Below are 17,350 nucleotides of genomic sequence, written 5' to 3'. Positions count from 1 at the left end.
TGCATTTGATGCATTGCCTGCATTTGGACACCATGCATGAGGACCGTCACCCAACACGCATTTTATGATTGCTATGTATGACATGAATGACAAAATGCTCTAAAAAGTAGCGTTCATGGTTTCGAGATTATTAGTAACTATGAATTAAACTTTCCTAAAACACACAATTCTTCCTATTTCTTTGAGAATCTTTGAGCTTTGAAAAGCTTTTAAAAGCCTGGGGAAATATTCCCTAAAACTTCTTTACAACATGACAAGAAAATCCAGCAGCTTGGAATGAAACTATTAGGAAATCTAGAAGGAGGTGTAAGTCTTTTTCCGGTATATTTCAGTTTTTCAGTGAAGTTTAAAAGGTTTGATCAGTTTAATTTCTGTCCAGTTCCTCTCAACAATGTACAGCCATGTTTTCCTGGGTGCATTTTATTGTTCTCAATGTGAGCTTATATATTCCTAATTGATAATGTACCTCAGATCTTTGTCAGTCTTTATTTATATATATGTTTAACATATATATAAATAATCTGAACTGAAACTATCTGTGTAGTTATGCTGCTATAGGCTTAGGCTGCTGGAGGACATAACGACCACTTTCACCCTCTTCGCTACATTCTCACACTACTCTGCAATTTTGCATTATTTGCTGTTATTTCAGCTTTTAACCTTGTTCTCTCTTTTCTCTTCCTAGGAGCTACACCTGGCCTGGCTCTGTGTCTGCCTGTGACACCTTTCTGGAGAGGGGAATCGTCCGAGCTTCTGCTGGCAACAACTTAATGCTCACCCTCTATCGATGATCCACATGGCCCTGTCTTTTAGTGTTTAACCCTTTCTCTCTCCTAGACATGGAAATTGACTGAGCTTTTACTGTAACTAATTATATGTGCTCTCTTTCAGACTCTAACCTTGAAAACTGGCTCAGAGTTTATCTGTTCTTTCTTTCTAGATGAAACGACTAAAGGAGCTACATCCATTAACATTTACTTTTCCTTCCCATAGAAAGTACTCCTGGATCAGTGCTTCTGTGTTCTTTTTATGTCTCTGCTCTATTCTCTCAAACCCCCAGTCGGTCGTAGCAGATGACCTGGCTCTGGTTCTGCTGGAGGTTTCTTCCTGTTAAAAGGGAGTTTTTCCTCTCCACTGTCGCTACATACATGCTCAGTATGAGGGATTGCTGCAAAGTCAACGCCAGTGACTGTCCACTGTCTCTACATGCTCATCCGGGAGTAGGGAATGCTGCAAGTCACTGACTGGAAGCAATCTGCTGGGTTTCCTTAGATAGAAAAACTTTTTATCCAATTTGAATAAAAAGCTAACTCCGACTGCACTGTTCAATTGTTAGGATTAATTGGAATGTATGTACCTGACTGTTGTGAAGTGCCTTGAGACGACATGTGTTGTGAATTGGTGCTATATAAATAAAACTGAATTGAATAATAAATATAACTGCAAAATAAGACAGGAAGAAAACTTCTGTTCCTTGTGAGTTGTATATAGTTGCATGGCTACTTTCTGTTTCTGCCACACTGACCTTTGCCATCTTGTTTTGGGGAGCGGGGCGCTCCAGCTGTGTTTTCCGTCTTATTGAGCAGGAATGGAGACATCATGCGTTGCATCCGGGGAGATGAATCTGGCTTACTTGATGTTGGACTGCAGGGGGACAAAGAGTCACAACAGCACAAAGTGAAAGCTTATCATTTACATCTTGAACACTGGTATACTTATCAGTGTTTCCCCTGTTGTTATATTGGAGGGGTTCCCCACCCCTTCAACGACTCCCTCTTCCCCTCAAGTCAAATTTATTTTCTAAATAACATAGATAACAACAGAAGTCATTTAAGATCACCTTTCCTCTGTAAAAAAGGTCTATACATTGTCCTTTATTGAAACAAACAACATGATCATCTTAACAACACTGTTTTTTCTGCCTGTACGACTTTGTGCTCTCTGTATCACTTGTGGTGACACAAACACAGACACACAAGTGAGAACACACTCCTTCTAGCAGCAACAGCTGGGAAAGATATCTCAACCACCTGAATAACAAGATAAAATATCTGCATTTTTCAAATGTCCCCAGAGTTGTGATGATAGCAGCACTGCCTCTCTTGTGAGTAGCAGCCATAACTCTCCTACTCCATATCCAACTATAGAAAACAGTGCTCAGGCCCCGCCCCTTGCACGCGTTGAAAATCGACACGGCAGTGGCCCAAGATGACAGTCCCAGGGAAACACTACTTATAAAGACCTCTTTTTCTGATGCAAACTGGGCAACGGCAGGATGTGCAATGCCGCTGGCTAATTACAATAGGTCTTAAAATTAGCTAAACCTGACAAAAATCTGTTTGTCAACTTTGTCTGCAGAGCACAAGCAGTTCTCAGATAATTTACCTTTGTTTTCTGTAGTCATTTAGCTTCTTACTGATGAGAGCCTGTCTGGAGAATCCAAGCTCCTGCAGAAAACAAACAAAACTGCTTCATAAATGTGTGATATATTCCCCTTAGTTCAAAACAAAGAAAGAACAGAACATGTGGAAATCTGACAGGTAACAAGTGTGTCCTCTGACCTCGTTGTCCGTCTTGTTGCTCTCTCTGATGACCTTTATCCAGTTCAGCATGTCCTCCCTGTCCTCCGCCTGCAGCAGGTACTCACAAAAGTCCTGGGTGGTCAGCCGCAGGGCATGCTTTCGCTTGGTCTCGCTGTATGCAATGTCCACCAGGCAGCCCCGGATGTTGATGGGCAGCTCGTCCTCAGCCGCGCCTCCAATTGAGGCCCCGCGGAGTACCGCCTCCCTCTTGTCTTTGTAGAGGAACAGCGAATGGGAGCGGAGAATGGAATAGACTCTCTTCCACGGCCGTATCCCACTACCGACTTTCTGTAATTCAGGGATTATATGATATGAGTAACTCCTGCAATGGGTGTTCCCAAAATAATCCAACCCCGCTGCTCACCTTTCCCTTCTCTGTGAGGATTTGTTTAAACTGCAGCCATCCTTCCCGCCGTATGTCGCTGTAAGTAATGTTTCCCAGCTCTGAGGTGGAGTGACGTTTGGAGCGAACCTCCTCGACTGTCCCAATGGTGTCCAGCAACTGAAACGTATACAGGAAGATTGAGATTTTATGCTAAAAGCACTTTACAACTTTCTCTTTAATCTCTCTAAATGCAACATTTAAAGCCTAATGAAATACTATATATTTGTCACACATGCAAGGCAGAGCTAAGATGAACTAAAATCCACATGTGGGCAATTTAATACACTGATTTTCTTGCAGCAGCATTAGTTTAATAGTAGCATTCTGTGTCTACAGTTAAAAAAAGAGTGATTTTAATGTGAAAGGAAAAATTAAAAAGGAAATTTTCCCATTAAAAGAGCTGGTAGAAATCACACAGATCTCTTGCAGCTGCAAAATAATATATGTAACTGTACAGAACTCACCCCATCTCCGAAGAAACTCTTAACTCTTTTTGGTTGCCTTCTGTAAAGCCAACAAAAACAAAAAACAGATGTAAAAAATCTGCATGTGTGTGTTGAGTTGTCCTTTTTCTTCCCATCTCCCTGTACTTACAAGGAACGTTCCTCCCTGAATGTGTTGAGTCCTTCATCGCATGACTTGGAGCGCTCCGTGGTGATGGCTAGGAGATAGGAGGAACGGCGACTGGATTTAATACAGCCTGCTTGGCACAAGGGTGAATCGGTGGAAATATGGAGATGAAGAAAGGAGAATTAAGAGACAGAGAGAAATAGAAACAGAATGTTGATGCAATGCCAATCACCCGAAAAGACGGCGTTGGATTAGGTGGTGGGGATAGTGAGGGAGGAGGTCGAGGGTTTAAACTGGGATTGACGTGGAGGAGATTGACGGTGGGGACGTGAACTAGAACAGTGGGTTAGATTTAACTTTCCATGGACTTCTTCTACACCACTGGCATGCGCATTTATCCTCTGTCAACACAAACTAGCATGCATTTGTGAAATTTTGCTAAATAAGAGCATCATGCACCAATGGGTTGGTCTATATCTAACAGCTAAATTTGTCTGTCAGCATGCAGAGCTGAAATATTACCATCAAAACACAAATTCCACATGCAAATATTTTCTAGCACTGCTCAAAATTTCTTCTTGTCAAGGACGTTTTATCTTGTATTAAGTCCTGAACATGAAATTCCACACTATTTGAAGTAATTAATACCGTAATTTTAACTTTGAATTAATAACTGATTAACAGGTAATCACATTTTTATTATTGATACTTAATAATTAATTTATTGATAATTAACAGTCAGTTAAACAATAATTAACAATTAAATAACTACTAAAAATGCTAATTACAGCTAATTAACTAATAATTATGAGGTTATTAACTGCCTAACTGCCAAGTATGCTTACTTACTCTTAAATTATAAGGTAAATAATAGGAAAAAATGCTTGAGAAGAAAAATTAGAACAGTGAAGAAAGCGATGAGAGACAAAAAAATCTTTGAATTGAACATTTTAAAATCTCATGCATGCTTTGCTAATCCATCACTGACATCAAAAGCCACAACTAGAGATCTAATTTCCTGCTGCATGCTTTGACGAAGACTAGAGTGATAAGGCGGACGAGGAGGGGGGCCACTCACTGCAGTTGTGTGAGAAGAGCCTAGTAGGGGGGAAGGTGAAGGTGGGGGAGGCAGGGCTGGTGCCCGCAGGGGGCGCTGAACTCATGCCGCTGGACACAACAGAGGAGGCCGGCACGTGGCGGGCACGCAAATCAGCACCGGGGCTGGTTGGCTCGTCTGTGGGAGGGAGGAGGTTGGGGAGGGAAGGGGGGAAGGGAAAGATGAAGGTTTAAAAGACAGGTCGGAGAAGGATAAAGGGACAGGATTAGGTGTTAAAGAAAAGAGTCAGAAAGGAAGAGAGGAAATAAGGAAATGCAGGGGTTTAAATTGGGAAAGGTAAGGATAGTAAAGGTTTTAAGAGGACGACGAGTAGCCCAATAGTCAGATACTGAACAAGAAAATCAATTTCTTCCAGCAAAATCAACAGCAACATGTGTGAAAGCAAAAATGTTCTGGATCTCTGTACATCAGACACAGCTATAGAACTGGTAACTGAAGCTGTTGCCAAATTAAAACCTGCCTCATCCTCTCCAGAGTGTTTAAACATACCTTTAACCAGAATAAAGTGAGAAAAGCTCCCACACAGATGTAGTAATATACTTTAAAATGTAAGAGATAAAACAGTACCTGCGTCGTCTGTTGCCATAAGAAGGGCTACTAAGAAGCTACCAAAGGCAGGTGACAAGGACCTAATGGCTGCAGGTTTCAGTTCTTTATAAATATCTACAGCATTGTGGGATACTACACCATACAGGCAAACAAGGTTAAAGGTCAGGAAATGCAGTTTTTGAGGGTAAATAAATATAAATATTTACTATTTTTGTTATCTAATGGAGGAAGTTTCTTTGCTCAGCAAATCAAAGGTATAAATCATGTCAAAGGGGTTCAAATGTTTCAGAGTCTGAGTTCACTTAGAGGGATATGAAACCCTAGCACACACATGCAAACACACGCTTACCCTTACACTTCCTTACAGCTAGAAAGAATGGGATCCTAGCCTGATATCTGCATGAAGCCAGCAGTGGTTGATATAAAGCTGTGCATAGTGGAAACAGCAGAGGGCAGCACCACCACAGAGAGACAATTGACCCGCAAACTATACAAGCCTCTCACTTGAATTACTTTTGTGTAATTTCATGGCTTTTCAACTATTCCATTTCACAACTTAAAGACCTACGGTAATTATAATTACTCCCTTTTGCTTATTGTTGCTTTGTCTATGATGCATTCCTTCTTGAGCATAGTGAGAGCACATGGGTTGGAAAACATTCCCAGTCAGAAATGAGGAATCTGCCTGTTTATGACACAATCCAGAAATAGTCAGTCAGTGGGTTTAACGAAGCCGCTCATTAGAAGGCAGACCACAGAAAGACAGCGATACCCCGGCAGAGGGAAGCAAAATCCTGTCCCACAGCAAGTTTTATCTCCACAGTACATCCCACAAGTGTGGAGTGGAATAATAAGAGATCGGGAGCGAAAGGAAAAGGGGGATGAGAATCAATGCTGATTTAATAAAGAATTAATTTATTCTGAAAAAGAAACAACAAACCTCACTACTAATAAAAATAATAAACGGCTATGTTTACTAACCCTGTTACATTTTATTATTAAGAAACAGCTGAACAATGAAGCTGGACTGTGTGCAGACATTTTGTTTCAAAGCTCGTAACTGCAGTTTTTGGCCAAATTTTACTTGAAAATACGAGAAACAAGTTTCATTTTTGAATAAAATGATAAAGTAGTCTAAAATTATCAAACATAATTGCTTAAATCAAATTTCACTTTGTTTTTCAACTTACTAGGTTTAACCTGGAGAACCAAAATATCTTAAAAGACTACAAAGAATACTTTATGATGACGTTCTTTTTTATAGATAGATTTTATAGAATTTTCTTTAAAGCTAAAACTCATTTATTTTAATTTATCTGTTGCTTAACAGAACAAGCTTTGAATGGTTTGGATAGGACTTAAACTCATGAAGTTATGAACCCTTAAACCTTTTATGAAATGATCCAGAAAACAGCAGGGTCATCCATGGGTGAACATTTCTGATCATAAGTCCTCAACAGAAAGGCATAGAAAGCTGAAACTTGCTTTGTTGTTAAAGTCTTCTACTTTACACAAAAGTGGTTATTTTGGTTCTCCTCCTTGGCGTCCAAGTTAAATTCAATTTAACTAGTTTGCTCTTTTCTTTACATGACTGCCATCAGCTTTACAGATAAGACAAAAACCATGATGTAGGATCAGAACTTTTAGAATCTGACACATGTACATATTAAAAAGGCAGAGAAGGGAGAACCTCTGTATCTCAATTAGATCTTCCTGACTAAAGGAATTCCCATTCCTAACACTAATGAAGAAACATCAGAAAAACGAAGAAACAATCTTGCTAAAATTGAAAAAAAATGTGGACATAAATAGCTCTCCCACAAATTCATATTCATGCATCAAGAGTTTGTTGCTCTAAATTTCCATCTTAGTCTCATTTGACAAATGCACATGGTTCCAGTTAAAATCCCAATAGAGATTAACAAACTATGCACATAAACGTTCGTGATTGTAGGACAGAAAATATTTTTTCCTGTTGTGCTATAAAACATAGCATGAAGATAGCATCTACTGGTTGCTGTGGAGACTTGTGAGGCCAAGATGCCACTCTTTGCTGTAAGTCTCCAATAGTTAAAATCTTCCTGACTGTGCATAAAGGGACACAACTGGTGTCCTTATCCAACTTCGTAGTGTGGCTAAGAGAAATATGCCTCTGTGTCATGTTAATGTTTATACCCCATGGAAACAAAAAATTGATGGATTGCCAATGAAGAAATATAAATCTAAAAGTATAAATAAATAAAAAAAGCTTTACTTTTTAGAGTTTGTTAAGGGGACCAATAGTTTCAGAACATGTTTATTCCCCACTCATTGAAAGTACTCAAATTAACATGCTTTAAAAGGTTTTCCATGGTGACATTATGCTACTGGAAGAAGAATTGATTTATTTTAAAGATTTTTAAAGATCACAAACTCAAACTATACAGCAAAGATTCACGATAAATGACTTATGTGCAATATAACCTTGTCTCAAAAAACATACAAAACCTTTAATCAAATTTCTAGTATTTGATAAAAAATGTTATGAATGCATATATGGCCTCAGGCACAGCCAGCCTTTTTGCTCACTATCTTTCAGAAAACAAGAAAACCTGCAGCGTATGAAAAAAGCAAGATCCCAAATAGTGTCAGATTGTATCGGCATCCATGACAGCAAGATCGGGAGATAAAGACAGAAAAGAAAATGTCTCATCTTACAGGAGAAACTACCCTAGTTTCAGTTTAGGGCTAATAAAACGAGTCCCGGCTTGCAGCTCTTGCTGTTCAGTCTCATTTAAGTCAGGTGAAGCTGTGAGGCAAGAATGTGGTCACATGCTCAATGGATTCCCTCAAGATACTGACCCTCTGAGGCAGAGCGCAGCCTGGCACAAATACCAACGATCATCACAACATGTAATCAGTTGATTTCAATCTGTTCAGGGTAAGCAGCACCTCTTTAACTCACGCTCTGGTGTAAGGGACAGAGGCAACTGCCACAAATTAATTTGCCTGGTTTTGACTTAATGGCTGCCGTTCGTGCCAAGCGATAGAAACCAACCTGAAGCCTGGACGGCGGCTTTACTCTCAGCCCTTACTGAGGAAAACGCAAGTTTGGGAATGACAGCAACATATGTAGGCTTCAGCTGCAGCATACAACAAAGCAACATCAGGAAAACCTATACTGATTCAGGCTAGAAAACAGCAGGGGTCTAACAAACACAGACAAACACAAATACAGAATGGCAGCCTCTAAGTGAGAGAATGGACACAAAAACGATAAATGCTGACATCAAAAGAGAAGAAAGTGCAGCTATGAGCTTACCTATGAATGGGATAGAGGCCAGAGAGTCATCCTCTAAAGAAAGGGGGGCAAGGTTGCCATTTGCTTTACGAGGGGCTAACTCTTCAACAGACCCAGGGTGAGCATTTGTGTCTTTGGGATCAGGAGTAAACAAAGCGGGTTCTAGTTCATCCATAGTTATGCCATAGTGGGGATGTCTGTTGACATTCCTCCGCCAAGTCGGGGGTTTCTGCCTCAGCACCACCTCCTGTGTTTGCGCTGCCATCTCTGCCGGTTCGTCCACTGCCCCTTGTTCCCTCTCATGGTTTGTTGGCCTGTACACCCTGTCTTGGGATTCTGGGGAGACAGAGGTGAGGGCAGTTGAAGCAAACAGGGGTGCTGATGATCCCTCTGGGGGACCACTTTTAGGGACTGGGTTCCAGTTCAAATGGGGACCGGAGTAAGACGGGTCCCTAAAAGAGTGAGCTTGCTGCAGGATGCGGCCCGTCTTGCGGTAAAAAGACGGGCTGTAGCTGCGGTAGCCCACCTGCTGCTCATCCATGCTCTGTCCAGCAGGAAGCCACCTGCTCTGTAGGGTGGGCCGTTGATGTGGCTGAGAGTGGGCCTGGTTGTTGGTTTGGGGGTGGTGTTTAGACTGTGACGGTCGAGGCACTGGAGTTGATGCTACGATGGTGTGGCACCTTGTTCTTGGGTAGGCGTCAGTCCTGTGGGGTGGCTGGGAAGCCTGTTGGGGCCACGGCTGCCTCTCAGACCGAGGTGAGACCATTCCTGCTGATGCTCGATCCAACATCTCCAATGAGCGGCCATGGCAATTGTACTGGGCAAGCAGATTTTCAGAGCGTGTTCGAGTATAATCAGAGCGGCCCCTATCGTGTCCTGCCTCCCAGTCTCCGGTGGGCCAATAGGGCTCACCCTGAGGTCCTTGTCCTGACTGCTGCAGTAAGAACAGCGTGTCCTGTGAGGCGCTGTGTGGCCAGTCACCTGCCCTCTGCTGTTGCCTCCTGTACTCACTGAGCCGGTCTTGAGAGTAGCTGCGGTGGCGGGTTTGCATGCTGCGTCCTGAGTGCTCGGGTAGCTGGCTGTAGTACCAGTCAGAGAGGGCCTGGTGGCAGCGTTCATTGCGTCTATGGCGTGCAGGGGGCATAGGTGGACTGGTCCAGGTTGAGCTGGACTTGCATGGCTGTGCTTGGGAGGACCCACCACTCTGGTGGTTGGGATGGTGGACTTGCAAAGGGCTGAACAGAAGACCTCCAGATGAGAAAGACGAAGAGTAGGAGCGCCTCCTGGTCTGACCCTGAGGCTGCTGGCTGGTCATACCGTACTGGCTCTCCTCTGTGTGGCGCGCTGGACTGCTTTGACCCACTTCACCTGGCTCACCTGCCTGCCCCTCCTGCCAGCTGGCTGGGCTGGCAACGCCGGATCTGTTATCTAAGGGCGACGAAGGGCTTGAAAACCCTGGCCAGCAGCTCCTGTTATCCAGGTGGTTCTGGCCCATGGGGGAGCAAAGCGGGGCTCCAGGATGGGGGGCGGTCCTGGTACGAGGGTAACAGAAGGGAGGTGGTTGCGGGAGGTTCTTAGCTCCCCCGGCAAAGGCTTCGTTCCCGGTCAAGTAAGCATTTTGGGAATATGCCTGCAGGAGAAAGAAAAAAAGAGACATAAGTGGAGTAGAAAAAGTGTTTTGATTTGATTATTACAACATTAAGCTCTAAGTTATCAAGGACAAATAACATTTGTTTTTAAATGAAAAATGCTTTAACAACCCATATGATTTAAGACACTTAATGCTTGACGAGAGTGGATTACTTCAACTTATTCACCACAGCTCAATCAGCTCTCAATGCAAACACATGTCCACTAAAGAAATGCATCCAATCCCCAGAGGAAAAGCAAGAAAACAGATCACCCTGCAGTCTGCTACACTGACTCGTACATGCAGTATCTTCTTCATGCTTTAACAGTAAGAAAACAAGCTTATGCTCAAAAACTGACTGCTTATTGATTCAAAGAGAAAAGCAATCTATTTTTCTATTCTTTAAACACAAAATCACAAATTATTGTTCTTAGACATTAACTTAAACATGATCAGACAGTTTAACAGAGTCAAAGCCTCTCCATATCACACAAATTCAGAACAACAACTGCACAGGGTCAAAACACACACCGACAGTCCTTACAAGACTCTCCAGCTGCTTAAAAAATGGTGTCCATCATATTTCACAAAGTCCTAATTAATAAAATCCTTTTTGCTTCTTTTTCTTTACGATTTCCTGTCGGAGGATCGGCTTGTTTTCCCCTCTCAGAAATCCGTCCAAACTCCTTATCTCCACCCTCTTGTTCTCGGACTCATTCCACCCTGTGGGAGTGTGGAAGGAGGCGCAGCTCCAGTGATGTCATGAAAGGAATGCAGGAGATACAGCGGTGAGAGGAGGAGTGTGAGGACAGAGGAGTGGGTTTACAATGTAAGAGCGAGGCTAAATATTTTTTAAATAAAGATTGCAGTGTTGCCCTGTTGTCTGGGGAAACATGAAATGTTTCTGAGAGGAATTGCTCAAATGTGGATCGGCGTGTTGAAACGTTGCTCCGGGTCAGTGGGAGGGGCAACAGTCAATGCATGTCAGATCATGCAAACGAGAAAGGAGCAACCTGTGGAGCGACAAAAATGTGTTGCTGCATATCATGGGCGGGTATAAATAAGCGCAGAAGCTGTTTTGTTCTAAACCTCGGCAGTTGAAATACAAGCAAACTTTAATGGACGGTGTAATTGAAAAACAGAGCAAAGCCTTGTGAGTCACTCTCCACATTCTTTAGCAGTTATCTGATGAGGTGACTTTGAAGATAAGCACAAGATATCCCAAACTGCTCTACAGTGACCTAAAAGAGGACCTAGGGAAGTACATTAAGCCTCTTTCTGTTTTGGTGGTTATAAAATCCAAAACACCCTCCTCGGTTATTGGCAATTCTGGAAAAGACTTCTAAAAAGCATTTTCATCAGTTCATCTTTTACTGCAATAGCTCACATTAAAGAAAAGGAAATCCACCCTTCACTTCAGGCATATGGCACCAGATTTTATTCAAAATGTCATGGTATATCAACAAGTCCTTAACGCCATTTACTTTGACAAGGTTCCCTGGGCGTTTGGTAGAGACGCTTTGCCTGCTGATGCTGGTCAGAGGGCTCAGTGGGGCCGATTGTATGGCAGCCCCACTTCTGTCAATCTGCCCCAGGCTGCAATGTAACTCACCACTGTCACATTGAAAAGGGGGGGATGAATGGGTGGATGACTGATTGTAGTGTGAAGCACTTTCGGGGGTCTCTGGGGACTTGATAAAGCGCTATACAAGTGCAGGTCATTTACCATTTACCACAAAGTCATTCTTTTTAGTTTCACTTCAGAGCCACCTGGTCTCATCTGACCAGAGCAAACAGTTCCAGTCAAAATCCTACTAGTGTTTAGCAAACTCCACAAGCTATGTTTATTTCCAAAAAACAGCTGCCATATAGATAGCATCTAATGATTGTAGTTGGAACTTGGAGACCTGTAGATTCTACTTTTTGCAGCACTTTTCTAACAGTGAGAATTTCCTCAACCATTCTCCTAACTAAGGGTCCTCGTCTAGCCTTGTTTGTCACAGTCCAAGTTTTAAATGTCTTAGTTATTGCTGTGACCAAGGATATGGGCAAGTTTAGGTGAGTAGCAGTGTTTTTATTTCCATTTCTTGAAGCATGTGGAAGATCAACACACATCCGCCTCACTTGAAGGACATGTTCCATCTATCCCATTTTGAAGAGTGGATAAGAGAAATAGGACTTTGTGTCACATCATATTTATGCCTCAACCAAACAGGAAACAATTAAATCAGAAGAAAGAATTCCCTCTGATCTGTTGGATTCAGTATGTAGTAATTGTTCAGTGATTTTTAACACTGGATATTTTACCAATGAAAAATGCACATAATGTCACTTGGATTTGGGTACTGGAATAAAGACTTTTACAAGTCTTAACCGGGAGAGATGCTGTAAAATCATACTTACCAGCTGAAGAACATCTTCATCTTTTGGCATAATGGAGAGCTCCAACACACTCTCGCTGTGAAACACACAAAGAGGGAGATGAATGGAGGAAAGAAAAACACAACATGGAAAAAGGAAATGCGCTCCATATAATTAAAACAAAGGAATTTATAGCCAAAATCAGCCGAAATGTGTTTGCTTTATTTTATGTTAAAAAGACACTATTTAGAGAACTTCAACTGCACCTTAGTTACAGCACATACACTCTGGATTTGCCCTAATACCTTAAACAATGTGGTAAGACATGCAACAATGTGCTTTTTTAATTTAATTACGTCTTTGATTTGAATCTCACATAAAATTTGGTATCTTTCAGGGCGCAGTGCTGGTGGTGTAGGGGTTAAGCACACGACCACATATAGAGGCTATAGTCCTCGAAGTGGCTGTCCCGGGTTCGAGTCCCGGACCTGGCGACCTTTGCCAAATGTCTCCCCCTCTCTTTCCCCCTCCTTCCTGTCTGCCTACTGTCAAAATAAAGGCCTCTAGTGCTGAAAACATTCTTTAATAAAAAATAAATAATTTGGTATCTTTCAGTAAGTTGTGGGGAGTAACAGACTGCTAAATGTGAGCTTGATTTCACAATTCAGTGTTAAAATAAACAAAATATAGTCACTGCCCATACTGCAATATGTTTCAGTGTCTGCCACCTTATTGAGACACAATACAACAATAGTTTTTTAGGGTAAATCATGCATCACCTTTTTACAGCTCTGGAGTATCCTGGTTATATCTGTATCCAAAAGGTATAAATGACAAATATGATTCATCTTTGATCCCAAGTGGTCTTACCTGTTCTGGATGAGGGTGATCACCTGCGAGTACGTCTTTCCAAGAACGCTCTCTCCGTTCACCTTCACCAATCGATCCCCTGCAGCAAAAAAGGACATGCCATCGTATCATAACCGACAGGTTTGACAGCGAGTTTCCAAGCTGGGATCTCTAAAGCTTCCAAGCAAGTGGCAAAGGCAGAAAAACACAGGCGACGCTGTGCAGGAACTAATTTCCCTGTGAGGTCGAAGCACGGATCAAATCAGGAAAACAGGAAATGTGAAGGTGAAAAAAAAAGGTGTATTCTCTGTGTTTAAGTTCAACAAAACCAGAATCATGCAGGCAAAACATCAAGCTTATGATCTTTATTTAGCCTCAGAGGATAGAGAGGTACAAACACATACCTGACCTCAATATATTTCTCTTTCTCGTTGTCATTAAAAAAACAAATCAATTAAAATAAATTAATCTGCAGTCTTGTACGCAGAACATAGAAATGATGTCAGCCAGCGAGAACTTGTGAGTTCAAACTGTGGAAGCATTTATGTGGGTTTTGTGCAAAATGAAATGCATACAGTGTGTTTATTTTGTGCGTTGTGTGTTTGCATATGTTTGAGTGAGCATCATGTGACTTTTTGGATGTGGCTGCTTTGATTGGTTTTATTCATCTGGAGTGCACAGATGGGACTGCAACAAGAACCCTTTAGCTCTGTTACGTTCACTGCATCAGTTAAATAAATCTTGTTTTTATCTTGTGCAAATCATGCCCCTTTAACGTCTTCACACTGCTGATGCAACATCACATAAAACTATGCACATGCTATCAAATTTCCAGAGCAACTCCGGATGCTTATTCACTGTCAGTTCCTTTTACCTGTGCACAAACCCGCCTTGTGGGCTGGACCCTTTTCTCTCACATTCTTTACAAATATGGTGTCCATCGGCTCCAGTCGTTCTTTCTGAAACCCTGCAGGACAAAAGAGATGAAAAATGAAGGGCTGCACTTGTTAAACAACAAATACGGACTTTCCCTGGATATTTCTCTGGCTTTAAAAAATTAGATCTGCAGAAAAAAGGTTTAGAAGAAGTGGGCAGTTTAAAGGTGAAATAAAAATCCCTCAGGAAAGTTTCCTTGTTCTCATGAAGTATCTGTTTCCATCTATCTATGCAAATATAACACACCAGTTGAATCCAGCACAAGTCAGCTGATCCACAGCAGAATATTATTATAGACAGAGCTGTTTTCATTTCAGCAGGTGTAATTTGGCAAATTTCCCTGTTTGTTTTGAAGAAATTCAATATGAACAGCGGTATGAAATATAAATGATTCTTTTGGAACACTGAAAAACTGAGTGTTAATTTTAAATCCTGACTTTAGGATGAAATTTGATAAACACCATGAAATGGCAAAACTGTTTTGTTATTTGTAATAAATAAACTAACAGGCTTTCAGAAGATATATTTATAAATAAAATATTAATGAACAAAATGAACAAATATAAATAGTAAGAATAATAATAACAATAATAATAATGATAGCCGTACATTTTTAAATATATACAATTATATTTTGTTATTAAAAACAATAACATTAAAAAAAATACACTGCTCGTAAAAATAAAGGGAACACTTAAACAACACAATATAACTCCAAGTACATCAAACTTCTGTGAAATCAAACTGTCCACTTAGGAAGCAACACTGATTGACAATCAATTTCACAGCTGTTGTTCAAATGGAATAGACAACAGGAGGAAATCTTTGGTGATTAGCAAGACACACTCAATAAAGGAGTGGTTCTGCAGGTGGGGACCACAGACCACTTCTCAGTACCTATGCTTTCTGGCTGATGTTTTGGTCACTTTTGAATGTTGGTAGTGCTTTCACACTCGTGGTAGCATGAGATGGACTCTACAACCCACACAATTAGCTCAGGTAGTGCAGCTCATCCAGGATGGCACATCAATACGAGCTGTGGCAAGAAGGTTTGCTGTGTCTGTCAGCGTAGGGTCCAGAGCCTGGAGGCTCTACCAGGAGACAGACCAGTACACCAGGAGACGTGGAGGAGGACGTAGGAGGACAACAACCCAGCAGCAGGACCGCTACCTCCACCTTTGTGCAAGGAGGAACAGAAGGAGCACTGCCAGAGCCCTGCAAAATGACCTCCAGAAGGCCACAAATGTGCATGTGTCTGCACAAACGGTTAGAAACCGACTTCATGAGGATGGTATGAGAGCCCGACGTCCACAAATGGTGGTTGTGCTCACAGCCCAACACCGTGCAGGATGCTTGGCATTTACCAGAGAACATCAGGATTGGCAAATACACCACTGGCGCCCTGTGCTCTTCACAGATGAAAGCAGGTTCACACTGAGCACATGTGACAGACGTGACAGAGTCTGGAGACACCATGGAGAGCGATCTGCTGCCTGCAACATCCTTCAGCATGACCCGTTTGGCAGTGGGTCAGTAATGGTGTGGAGTAGCATTTCTTTGGAGGGCAGCATGGCCCTCCATGAGCTCGCCAGAGGTAGCCTGACTGCCATTAGGTACCGAGATGAGATCCTCAGACCCCTTGTGAGACCATATGCTGGTGCGGTTGGTTCTGGGTTCCTCCTAATGCAGGACAATGCTAGACCTCATGCAGCTGGAGTGTGTCAGCAGTTCCTGCAAGATGAAGACATTGAAGCTATGGACTGGCCCACCCGTTCCCCAGACCTGAATCTGATTGAGCACATCTGGGACATCATGTCTCGCTCCATCCACCAACGTCATGTTGCACCACAGACTGTCCAGGAGTTGGTGGATGGTTTAGTCCAGGTCTGGGAGGAGATCCCTCAGGAGACCATCCGCCGTCTCATCAGGAGCATGTCCAGGCGTTGTAGGGAGGTCACACACAATGCTGAGCCTCATTTTAACTTGTTTTAAAAGGACATTACATCAAAGTTGGATCAACCTGTAGTGTGTTTTTCCACTTTCATTTTGTGTGTGACTCCAAATCCAGGCCTCCATTGGTTAATAAATTTGATTTCCATTGATGACTTTTGTGTGATTTTGTTGTCAGCACATTCAACTTTGTACAGAACAAAGTATTCAATGAGAATATTTCATTCATTCAGATCTAGGATGTGTTATTTGAGTGTTCCCTTTATTTTTTTTGAGCAGTGTACATTTTTATTTTTGCTTTGGTTTAAATAAACCAATCAATTCATAATTACACAGCATTAAAATGCATTGCAGATGCAGTATTGCAGAAAATCCTGCAGGTGGCGCACAAAAACCGCAGATCAGAGGAGAGTAAACGAGTCCCCCTAATTACATCATCCCCGTCTGACTGTATTTGGTTTAACTGATGTCTGAATGACAGACGGGGAAACAACTTACCCTTCCCGTTGCCGTTCTCCTCATCCTGCAGATGACAAAGGGAGACAAAAAACAAATGTAAAGTCAAGAAAGAAAATTGGCAGCACAACAAGAGAGAGAATGTTGACAAACCTAAGCAGAACCTTGTCTAGCATTGCTGCTGTCATGAGCAGGACGTTTACTAAGTGCTGATTCAGGATTTACTTCATGCAGCAAAAGTTGTCAGCCCCTATATAACTGAAACATTTCTCAACACATTCCACAAATGCATTACAGAAGTAACACCAAAACAGATCTCTCCCACAAAGTCATTCTTTATGCATAATAATGGCATCATTGGTATTAATTAACACGCAAGTTTCATGACAGCTGAAATCAAACCTCCTGAGAAAAACATATTTTTAGGAGCTGTTAAAGTCTGAGTCATAACTCCGGCACAGAAACTGACTTTCAGGTTTAACAGTCTGCAGGTAAACATGCACTGCCGCAAACACACACACAAAGGAGAGATCGAAGAGGTGCAGCTTGTCAGATCACCTACACACACACACACACACACATACACACACAGGCTTTACTGAGCTGAGTGGGCAGTTTAGGGTTCGAAACACGGCGTGCTGACTGCTGCCTGGCTTTAGGCTGCGCTGAGTGGGCTCATTCCAGG

The 17,350-nt window shown here is 42.1% G+C and overlaps 1 protein-coding gene across 9 annotated transcripts in view; it reads right to left on the bottom strand.

Annotated features, from left to right (window-relative positions):
* LOC124863511 (rho GTPase-activating protein 23-like) overlaps positions 1–17,350 on the bottom strand; it is an 87,845-nt gene that overhangs the window by 15,477 nt on the left and 55,018 nt on the right. For 4 of the 9 annotated variants that reach the window (XM_047357910.1, XM_047357909.1, XM_047357904.1 and 1 more), the window contains exons 3-14: positions 16,708–16,732; positions 14,198–14,290; positions 13,345–13,423; positions 12,517–12,571; positions 8,505–10,113; positions 4,616–4,771; positions 3,562–3,667; positions 3,432–3,471; positions 2,947–3,084; positions 2,562–2,870; positions 2,386–2,447; positions 1,526–1,644 (exon numbers count right to left, since the gene is read on the bottom strand). In XM_047357910.1, the coding sequence (XP_047213866.1) occupies positions 1,526–1,644; positions 2,386–2,447; positions 2,562–2,870; positions 2,947–3,084; positions 3,432–3,471; positions 3,562–3,667; positions 4,616–4,771; positions 8,505–10,113; positions 12,517–12,571; positions 13,345–13,423; positions 14,198–14,290; positions 16,708–16,732 (2,791 nt within the window). Of the gene's footprint in view, positions 1–1,525; positions 1,645–2,385; positions 2,448–2,561; positions 2,871–2,946; positions 3,085–3,431; positions 3,472–3,561; positions 3,668–4,615; positions 4,772–8,504; positions 10,114–10,644; positions 10,789–12,516; positions 12,572–13,344; positions 13,424–14,197; positions 14,291–16,707; positions 16,733–17,350 lie in introns of those variants that run through there. The other 5 variants (XM_047357905.1, XM_047357907.1, XM_047357908.1 and 2 more) reach the window with 5 other exon arrangements.

Source organism: Girardinichthys multiradiatus, chromosome X (assembly GCF_021462225.1).
Source record: "Girardinichthys multiradiatus isolate DD_20200921_A chromosome X, DD_fGirMul_XY1, whole genome shotgun sequence".
Taxonomy (NCBI): Eukaryota; Metazoa; Chordata; class Actinopteri; order Cyprinodontiformes; family Goodeidae; genus Girardinichthys; species Girardinichthys multiradiatus.
The sequence above is the reverse complement of the archived record's forward strand: the minus strand, read 5'-3'. Positions and strand labels throughout refer to the sequence as shown.